The sequence below is a fragment of the Rhinolophus ferrumequinum genome, chromosome 10, assembly GCF_004115265.2.
Source record: "Rhinolophus ferrumequinum isolate MPI-CBG mRhiFer1 chromosome 10, mRhiFer1_v1.p, whole genome shotgun sequence".
Taxonomy (NCBI): Eukaryota; Metazoa; Chordata; class Mammalia; order Chiroptera; family Rhinolophidae; genus Rhinolophus; species Rhinolophus ferrumequinum.
Window position 1 is genome coordinate 6,268,635 of NC_046293.1, and position 10,840 is coordinate 6,279,474.

Consider the following 10,840-nt stretch of genomic DNA (forward strand, 5'->3'; position numbering starts at 1 on the left):
CAGATCTTTGGGGGTGTATCCTGCTGGGTTCTCTGTCCTACACTGTACAGAACATGCCAAATGATTCCCAACTTTGGTCCAGTTCTATCAAAATGAACACCCTGCCCCTTCTTCTCCTTTCTAAAATTCTGTTCACTCACCCATCTCAACTCAGCTCAAATGCCAGTCCCTGTGAAGACTTTCCTAATTCCCTCCCTTAGTGCCCCAAACACTGGGAGTTTGTACCGCTGTTATGGCCTCTGTTGCATTTGGCTTTGTGTTATCACTGGTTGTTTAGAAGTCAGCTCCCCGAAAGTCGGGTCTGCTTCATTCATCTCTAGTACCCCAAAGAGCCTGGCACCGTGCCGGGAATATAGTGGGGACTCATTCATGCCAAATTGGGTTGAACACGTCTTAAAAATTAAATTAAAAAATGTTAAAACAGGGGCAGCCGAATGGCGCAGTTGGTTAGAGCACGAGCTCTGAAAAAAATATTAAAACAGGGTTGCAGGTTCGATTCCCGCATGGGATGGTGGGCTGTGCCCCCTGCAAATAAAGATCAAAAACGGCAACTGGACTTGGAGCTGAGCTGCGCCCTCCACAACTAGATTGAAGGACAACAACTTGGAGCTGATGGGCCCTGGAAAAGCACACTGTTCCCCAATATTCCCCAATAAAATTTATATATAAAAAAATGTTAAAAACAACTTCTGAGCAGAGCAGGGGCTCCTAGACAGGCTTCCCGGGGTCAGGGCATCTGCCAGCTCATTCCCACAGGGCAGGAATGAGTAAGGGACCCCACGCCAGGAAGCCCAAGTTCAACTCCTGATGCCGCCACTTCACCAGCACAGAAACCTCGAAACCTCAGTCAAGTCATTTTATCTGTCTCGGCGTCTCATCTGCAAAATGGGACTGAAAATCGAGCATCTGGCTCACAGCAGAGAGAAAGGAAGACAAATGTCTCAGGACTTCGTAAGGTGCCAGGCCTCGCCGGAATGGTACCGAGGCGGAAGCATTCACTTCCCTCATTGCCGCAGACGGTGAGGGCCTGGCTGAGCAGACACCACTTCACCAAGGCCGGTCCAGATCTGGTCCAGCAGCAGGCATTTCGTCACTGTTCCAAACTAGACCCTAAACCCAACAGACCCGTTCCACTGCCCGATGCAGAAGCTAGATTATTAGGGACATTTAGACACATATTCATTAGCAATTCCAAAGCCTGAGAGATGTAGAAAGAGTTCTGTTTTCCAGTTTCTAGCCCTTCAGCGGTTTAGGATTAGTTTAGAAACAGAGGCTCCCCAGGGAGCTGTACCTTGAGGCCCAGGCTCTGGGATCCTGCAGCCCTTTAAAAAATTCCATCATGTCAACAAAGCTTAACCCTTGAATCTTGTGGTCCAGAAACGGAACCCTTCACCCTGCACTCTGTGACTGCTTTGTGTCCCACCTACCCCATCTACAAAAGCCCTTTCAAAGGAAAAAATAAACATTCCAAAACGATTTTTTAAAAAAAGGTCCTTTGGTCCTAAGGGTCAACTTGCAAACTGAAGTTCCTCATTCATTCTCAGAGTCAAAAGAGAATGTGAGCTCCTGCCCTCTTCCTTTAGCTCACTGCAGCCTTGCAGCCCCTGGGCCGCTGACACCCCCAGTCACATCTCACAGTGGAAACTGGGGCTCCCAGAAGTGCTGCGGGACCCGGGGAAGTCACTTAAGTGCTGGCACAGAGTAAGCCCCTCAGGGTCTCTCTAGCCTCAGCCCACCACACCACCTCAGGTCCACAACTTCCCGTGTTTCCCCAAAAATAAGACCTAGATGGATAATTAGCTCTAATGCATCTTTTGGAGCAAAAATTAATGTAAGACCTGGTCTTATAGTAAAATAGTCAATATAATATAATGCAATATGATATGATATAAGTATAGTATAATATAATACAATATAACATAATATAAATACCAGGTCTTATATTGATTTTTGCTACAAAAGACGCATTGGAGCCGATTGTCCAGCTAGGTCTTATTTTCGGGGAAACAGGGTAGAAGCCCCAGAGGGATGTGACGGGTAGAAGCCAAGTACACGGGTTCTGGAGTTGGACACATCTGGGCTGAGCTCATCATTCTACCACTTACGAGTTGTGTGATCTGGGCCTCAGTTGCTTCATCTCTAGCACGTCGTCGAATTGGAGAAAAGATTCAAAGCAAAACTGTATTAGGAGACAACGTGGGTAAAGGGCCATACACTCTGTGAGGGCAGGGACCCTGCTGACCCTGCAGAGCCCAACACGAAACAGGCCTTGGCGAGGGTCTGAGCAGACACGGTGCCGGGCACGTGGCGGCTGCTGCTTACACTGCGACTTTAAAACCCAGAGAAGGACGGAAAAGTAGAGGTGACTGCAGAGGCAGTCAATCACCAAGAAAGACAACGACAAGTCTCGTTCTCTTTGAGAACACCAGCACACTCAGGATAAAGGATGGCATGCGCGCGCAGGACCCAGATGAAAGGGTCCTATATTCCTTGTCAAATCTATGCACGTAAGAAGAATTAAACAGGAAACAGCTATCACAAGTCGAGGTCCAGCCCTGCCAATTAGCTCAGGAAAACTACCAAGACTGATTTTTAAAAGTTCAAAATATTGTGAGACATGAAGCTATTCAGAACATAAGGGCATTCTCTAAAATGTCTGCAGATTTTGGTGAAGAAGGGGTCTTAAGAGAACTACAGTGAAAGGAAGCCACTTCCAGAATACCATTACAGTGCTGGAAAGCCCCAGAGAACTGTGACACGAGGATGCACGGACATTTCGGGGCTCCAAGGACTGCGACCATGAAACCGCACGAAAGGGGACTTGGAACCAAGTCCCGGAGAAACAACGTAGGGCAAGAAACCATTTCCCAAGTCCCCCAAAGCAGAGGGCTGAAAAGAAGGAACTGCTGTACCGTAAGAAGCAATTTTACAAGTAAGGAGAGAAAGCGAACCAGACGAAGGATCCCTGAGAAACCGAGGAGCTGAGGAGTTCCAGCACAAGCCCCCAGGGTCCTGGGCGAGCACAGGGACAGCTCAGGCAGGGGCAGGGACCCTGTGCACTGACTGTCCAGTCCAGGTCTCGAGACGGGTGAGGGCGCAGGAGACCAGGACACAAGGGACTGTATATGTGCGCTGTTGGGAGGCGGGGGTGGCATCGGCTCTAAGCTGGCATACATGTGGCAAAGTGACAGGCAGAATGAAGGGACTAGCGCTCCGGGCTCTGGGGAAGCTAAGGGGACTCAGGCCTCTCCTACACACTGGTGGGGACGTACAGTGCTACATGCACCGTGTTGAGCAGTTTGATAGGACCTCACGAAGCCACAAATGCACCCAGAGCCAGAAGAAAGTGTTAGTCCCTGCCCCTTTCTTGTATATGTTTTATCGCATTTGATTCTTGCATCATCTCTGATGAAATTCTCAGCAACCCCACTTTCACCCAGCAACCCCACCACCGGTCATTTGTCCTGCACGCACACTGGCACAGGCACCACATGAATTTACAAGCTATTCACCACAGCACTGTTCTTGATAAGACTGGAAACACCCTCAAATGTCCATCCAAAAGGGACTGGATGAATGAACCACAGCGCATCCCTACCACGGAAAACTATCCTGCAAAGATCTCTAAGATACCTTGTTAACGTGGGAAAAACGGGGCAGGGTGCAAAAGAACCAAGCTTAGCGCTACCTCTCAGTGTACAAAGAAAAAGGGGAGCAAAAAACGAAAATCCATAATCATCTGCTTGTATTTGCATTATGTTAAGTTTTGAAGGAGGTAAAAGAAACTACAAAATTAATTACTTGTGAGGAGGTAAGGGTCTTGGGCCCTAAACAGACGGTGGGTTGGGCTGGGAACAACACTTTCCCCAGTACCCTCTAGCATTATTTTTATTTTGCTGTATGAATGCATTACTTTTTTGAAATAAATAAAAATATTTTCCAAGTCATAAGCCCCGATCACCACAGTAATTTATAGCACTGGAAAGGTTTTCAAAATGAAAGGGCTACAGCTGGCAGTGTGAAGAGCTGTAACCCAGCCCTTGGTTTGAAGAGCCCTCTTTGGGAAACACACACCAGTGAACCAACTGTGTTCAGAGCAACAGTTCTCACGCTGACGAAAAACTGCAACTGAAGCTGCTGTTCCACGGGGCAGCGACAGGCCATGTGTTTGCCTACTCAGGTGGATTACATGTCTATTACACGTCAACTACTTCAACACAGAGCAACCCGGACATGAAAGCCTGTGCAATCTGTGAGCACATTCTTCAAGTTCGGACAGAAGCCAGAAGGATATGGACAATTTGCTATTCAGGAAGTGCTATTTGAATCAAGTTGCTTAAGAACGGCCTTACTGAATTACAAAATTGGGGAGAGAAAGTATCTAATTGAGTTCTGGAGAAGCAAAAAATGCACTTTTAAAAAAAAGCCAAGACATGAGAAGGACAGAAAAGCCTGTTCAGTGAGAGGCAGGCAGGCAGCACACTACATTCGGCCAAAGGCCTGGGTGTGAACATGGAGAATGTTTGTCAAGGGCGAGGCCAGACCCAGGAAGGAGGAGAAACCCACGAGACTGACTGGTGTGAGACAGTGCGGTGGTCTGAGCAACCCCAGAAAAGTGTTCCAGGAAATGCAACGAGATGAGATCAGGAGCTAAAAATGGGTGGGAAATAAATAAGCTGCGAGTAACAGCAGCTCTTTCAACCCAAACATTAGCAACAGTGACATATATTCAAGTGTCAAAACAAAGCTTATATCTTGAAAAAGGTACACGCAGGCGTAAAAAAGTGGAGCAGTGCTTTACCTCCCTGAGCAGTTTTTCCAAAGTCTGACTCATTTAAGAAACAGGAAGTGGGGAAGTGAGTTTCTGCTTTTCTCTCCTCTGCCTCCCAGCGGTGTGCTGGCCACACCCTCCCCACCACTCACTGGGCTGGTCGCTCCAACCTTCCCAGTGATGCCGACACCCAGGCGGGGGCCCTCCCAAAACCCCGACCTTGAAGTGCTTTCCTTTCCTCATTAGACATTTCTTTACAAAGCACCTCAGGACCAGGTGCTGTCTGGGGATTCTGCCAAAGATAGAACTGCAGAGACCCAAGACACTGCCACCAAAGGCTCAGGGGCTGGAAGTTCCTCGCAGGCTGGGATGCAGGGCAGGCTGCCAGCAGGAGGACTGCATGAATGCAGGTGCATGACATGGTGAACTGTCCAGAGCCCGTCAAGCAGGGACAGCGACTGACAGGTCAGTCACATCAGTGCTCGTCGTCATGGAATTCAGAACTCCCAGACAAGATGCTACAAGCTTCCTGAGGAGAAAACAGGTCACACACAAAGCAACAAAATGGCATCAGACGTCTCGAATACTAGAAGCTAGAAAACAATTAGGCAGTGCCTTCAAAATTCTGATAGAAAATTATGTCCAACCTTAAAATTCTAAACTTAGCCAAACTATCAAATTGGAGAGAGAATAGAATAAAGATATTTTCGGACAGGGAAGGTCCTCCCAAATTTACTTCTAAGGCACTATTTCTCAGGAAGCTACTGGAGGATGTACTCCATCAAAGCAAGGGAGTGAAAAATGAACTAGAGAACAGGGGTTTCAACACCACCCCCAGGGTGACGTCCTGGGTAAGTGTAGAAGAGCAGACATGGACAGCCATCAGATGGGATAAAAAGAGGGAGGGCTCCAGGGGAGACATCAAAGCGGGGGATAAAAGGAACTGACCACCACATTGAGAGTTTCTGTCACAAGATTTAGAGCTGAATTAGTTATGGGAACATGGGAAGTAAGCAAATGAATAAATGGCGCTATTATAAGCCCTAGGAAAATACAAATGGCAACAAAAAAATGTAGAGGATCTACCCAAGAGAAATGAAAACACATGTCCACACAAAAACTTGTATACAAATGTTCATAGCAGCTTCATTCATAATAGCCCCAAAGTGGAAACAACCTAAACGTCCATCAACCGATGAATGGATAAACAAAACGTGGTCAAATCCACACAAAGGGACACTGTGCGACATCCACAGGATGCCACGTACTGTATGATTCCATTTATACGAAATGTCCAGAACAGGCAAATCCATGACGTCAGAAAGTAAACTAGCTCACTGAAATGGTTCTTCACCCTTCTGGGGAGGCAACAGCTGCCTCTACTGGCCCATCACCCACTCATTCCTGACCCCTTTCGGGTTTATCTGCCTTACACCCTCTCATGCGACTGCTCTGCCAAAGGTCGACCTCCTAATTGCCAGGTCCCAGGACTCCTTCTGTGGCCGTGGCATCCCTGCTGTCCGCTGCCGCACTGTCTCCATCACCCACTAGCCACTCCTCCCAAAGCTCACCTCCCCCTAGTTTATTACTCTTCCCTAACCCGATCCATCTCCCCTCTCTATCTCCTCCTCCCTTGATCCTCAACAGTGTCTCCTCCTCTATCTCCATCCCCAGTTCTGACCTTCTCCTGTGTTTCTGCCTCCCCTTTTCTTCCTAGTGGAAGGCACCCATCCCCACCCGTGCGCCTCAATTTCAGCCCATTTAAGACAAATTTTCATCACGTCTCCAAACCAGCTCTTCCTACTGGCTTCTGAACACTCCCAGTGCACCTGGATCACAGCCTTGACAGGAATCTCAGAATTCCACGTCTGCTCTGCCTTCAGAGGCCATGTCCTGTCACGTCCGGCCATGTGCAGGATGGCCACTTCCCATCCGAACCACCCTCAGTGTCACCATCGCACAGCCAGCTGGCTGCAGCTCCCTCCGAATTGGTCTCCCCGACTCCAGTCCTCCATCCCCATCAGCACAGCTGAATTTTCTTAAAATCCATGATTATGTCCTCACCCTACTTGAAAATCCTCAGCTGTTCCCCTCCCCCGCTCCCTACATTCCACAAAACATCTGTGCCTGGTATGAAGTCTCCCCACACTCTGGCTCCAACTCACCTTTCAGAACTTATCTTCTACTGTTTCCTTACACACACCACATATTTCACGAACTTGTGTGTCGTCACTTATTTTTTCAATCATTCCCCTTCCATGTGCTTGTCAGGCTGCTCCTGCCACCCATCAGCAAAAAAGCCACCTCGACGACTGTGCCTTTCCTGATGATCAGTGAAGGACCTGCATTCCAGAGACCTCACCTGTGACAGTGCGTGAGGTCCCGTCCGGCTCATTGCACAGACCACCCCAAAGGCAGCGCTCTACATGTTCCATCATCACAGACCTGGCAGCCTGGGAAACGGAGCATTCCACAGTGGGAAAAGGCCCTGGGGATCAACTAACACACATGCTTTGTTGGACCTACAGAATGTTTCTTCAAAAAAAAAAAAGCCAACATTGCAAAATCTGGATATTTCACATAAAAATCCAGACGTGGGCATCTCTTGAAAAAGAGGTGCTGACCCCTCTCCTGAGAGGCCTCCCTTGCCTACTTAGTCTAAATTTGGCCACCAGTTCACCCTCTGTAACATGGACCCATTTTACTTTCCTTGTAGAGCCCTGCCCAAATTGTTCATTTCTTTTATTTGTTCAGCCTGTTTCCTCCCTCCAGATCTTAACTTTCCTGAGAAAAGGGACCTTGTATGTCTTGTGCAAAGCCATCCTCAGCACACTGTCCATCATGGGGGACACTTAGAAGCCACTCAAGAGATGTGCTGAATGAGTGAACGGATGTGGCCTCCTTGGGCCCACGCCTCTGAAGGGCACTAATGGACCACAGCATGGCCGGTCAGGCCAACTGAAGGATTCCTGCCCGATGTCTGCCCCTCCTGGAGGCAGGTATGAGCTCTTTAGGTTGCAAGTACCCCTCTCCCCCACCACACATACAAAAGAAGTACATGTATTCATACCCAGTCTCTTCCTCGTCATATGACTGGCTTCTAGAAGTCTCTGGGCTGGCCACTCCTGATCTAACCCAAGCCCAAGGGCTGTGTCTGGTACAACTTAGCAGGCTGCCTAGTCCAAGGCCGCTGGACTTACTCAGGCCTCCCACAGATACTCAGTTCTTGGTGGGAGAAATACAGCGTGAACAAAACCAAGGCCTTGCCCTCATGGTGCTGACATTCCAGGGGGGATTGATTGGTAAGTATTTGGGGATACTTCTTATCTGCAGACCGCTGGCACTCAGCCACCCAACCTTCTTGTTCTCCAAGGCCCAGATCAAGGGCCACCTCCTTGGTGTCGTCTTCCTGGTAAGCCAGCCTTCACCAGCTCCCTCCATGCTGACTTTCATTTATTGCTTTGTGTAGCTGTGAGCTGTTTTATACTCAGCACTACGGTTTTATTGTTCATCTTAAGCTCCTTGAGGCCATAAAATTGTTTTTCCTATCTTTCATGTTCCCTACAGCTCAGAAAGCACAACTGGCACTTAAATACTTGTTGGCCAATTGAAGACAGCTTTTCCCAAATCTGGTATGGAGACCTATGAAGCCACTGAACCACTGTGGTAGTTTCCAGAATATACATTTTACTCAAGAAATCTATGGGGATAAAGTTAATACTTAACCACTAGGTAATTTAACACATTACAAATTAAGACAAATAGGGATCGATTATGCAATGGGAATGCAAAAAGGACGTGAATTTGTGTGAGCCTCCAGGTAGGCAGGTTTGGACATAATTCCTGCTGGCTGTGTGACCTTGGGTAAATTCATGAACCACCTTGGGCCTCAGTTTCAGGATCTATGAGAGGGGATGAGAGTTGTGTAATGGTAGCCTCTTGTTAAGGATTGAGAATGTTTATGTATATGAGTACTAACAGTGCTTGGCATGGAAGTGTTCAAAACATGTTAGCTGCCCTCGTTAATTTCCCCAAACCACCCTCCCCCATTTGTTAGCACATGTCTGTATTTAGGAGCACTTAGGGGAAAAGTCTGTGGTTAGACTTGGGGCTTCAATTAAGGGTCTGACCACACTGCCCAAATGACCAAAAATGGAAAGCAAGGACAGGCCAAGGGGTAAAATGTTATAATAGCAAAATGGGAAAATGAGAAACTGATTTTTTCAATTAGCTGCTACCACTTATCTCTTCCCCTAGAAGAGAATCTTCTGGCTGCCTCAGTTTCTTCATCTGTACCATGGGGGTGTAGCCATCATACTTGCCTGTACTGAGATCCTAGGCGTGAATGAACTTTCTAATGTCAAGAGCACAATGCACCCGAGTTACTGCTTAAAAGCATGGGTTCTGGACAATCTAAGGAGAGTGACCTTAGACAAGTTAACATCTCCCGGGCTCAGTTTCCTGTAAAAATAGAGGCAATAATACCTATTTCATGGGATTGTAGTGAGGGATAAGTGCAACAATATAAAGTATTTGGGACCTAGAACATCAGAAGAGTCCATCTATTATTATTATAATTACTAACCTATTCATTGGACTTATCCCTAAGGATCAGGTGGAAGCCTGATGTAGCAACACCAACACCGGCCCAGGAACTGGGGTCTGCAACCAGCTGGGTGACCTTGGGCAGGTCGCTGACACTCTCCAAACTCTGGGTTCCTACCACCTCTTCTACTTCGCTATTAAGGCCGCCGGAAGAGAGGCCACCCGCTCCCCAGCCTGTCCTCAAGGGGCCACAACTCAAAAATTCCTGCTGCTTAATTCCCTTTGCAGCGCGAGAGCAGGAGCGGCGGTGTCTCCATTCCTGGGAGATGCATCCACACTCTGCCGCCACCGCTCGCTTCATCAGCATCTTGCTTCTGCAACCACTCACTGCCCAAAGTTTCCCCAGCGCCCGGCCGTGGGTCGACCCCAGAAGACCAGAGCTGGGGGCACGGAGAATGGGGGTCCAGTCCGGGGAATCCTAGAGCTGCCCCCGCAGCCGAGAGGGGAGTGACAGGTGCGACGGGAGAGCGGGACCTGGGGAGGCGCGTGTAGGCGCGCGAGAGAGGCGGCGGCCGCGCGCTCTCCTCAGGTTGCTCCCGCCCGGCCCCCGCGACGCCCCCGGCTCCGCGCTCCCTGTTTCACGACCCTCGCTCCGCTTAAAGACACGCGGCTCCCCAGAGCGGATCCCACGACCTTTCGGAGCCGAGCGGCCCGGCCGGGGTTCAATTCCGCAGCACCCGGAAAGGCTGGGGACCGCCGAGGCGAACGCGCGTGCGGATTCTTCCCGCGCGAGCCGGGGCTCCGGGCGGGGGGCGCACGCGCACCCGCGCGCGCCGCCGTAACCCCTTCCTCCCCGCGCGCCCCCGCACTCCCACCCACCCACCACTCACCGTCGATGTCCCCCAGGGTCAGCTCGTCACCCAGCTCCGTGAGCGTCTCCATGGTCTCCAGACCGCCCAGCTCGCCGCTCTCGTCCATCGCCCGGCTCGGCGCAGAGGCCTCCCTGCCGTCCCGCTCAGGGAGACGCGGGGGCGGTGCCGCTGCCACCACCCATGACACCCGACAGCCCCCGCCCGGTACCGCCTCACCGGCCGGTGCCACCCTCCGCCATGTTTGCAACGCGCGGGAGGGGCGGGACGGGATTCCCCCGCCCCAACCCGCTCCCTCTGCGGCCCCGCCCCCAGGCTGCGCGCACCCCTGTTTGTTGTCAATGGGACCAGGCTCATCGTGGCCAATCGGCGCGCGAAGCGGCGCGTGGGGTGATGGCGCGTCATCGATCAGCAGCTCAGATTTGCATAGCGAGGTCCCTCCCCTCGGGGTCTCGTAGCGAATGCGTAGAGAAACCTCCTAGTCCTCATCCCAACCTCCTTCCCCTGGTTTAAAGGAGCCGCTCTCTTTTTCATTGGGTCTGCTCCACAAGCTACTCCATCTACCCGCCGGGGATTGAAGGGTTAACACGCTCCGCCCCCGCCCGCTAGTCGCCCCCGGAGCAGGCTGTGAGCACATTACGTCATCTTCCCAGCT

The 10,840-nt window shown here is 50.3% G+C and overlaps 1 protein-coding gene across 2 annotated transcripts in view; it reads right to left on the reverse strand.

Moving 5' to 3' along the window:
* The window catches only part of SREBF2 (sterol regulatory element binding transcription factor 2), a 52,404-nt gene extending 41,935 nt beyond the window's left edge, over positions 1-10,469 (reverse strand). Inside the window, exon 1 of one of the 2 annotated variants that reach the window (XM_033116726.1) lies at positions 10,207-10,469. In XM_033116726.1, coding sequence (XP_032972617.1) covers positions 10,207-10,294 — 88 coding nt within the window. In that variant the 5' untranslated portion in view covers positions 10,295-10,469. The remainder of the gene's footprint in view (positions 1-10,206) is intronic. The other variant, XM_033116728.1, reaches the window with a different exon arrangement.
* Positions 10,470-10,840: the final 371 nt, after the last annotated feature.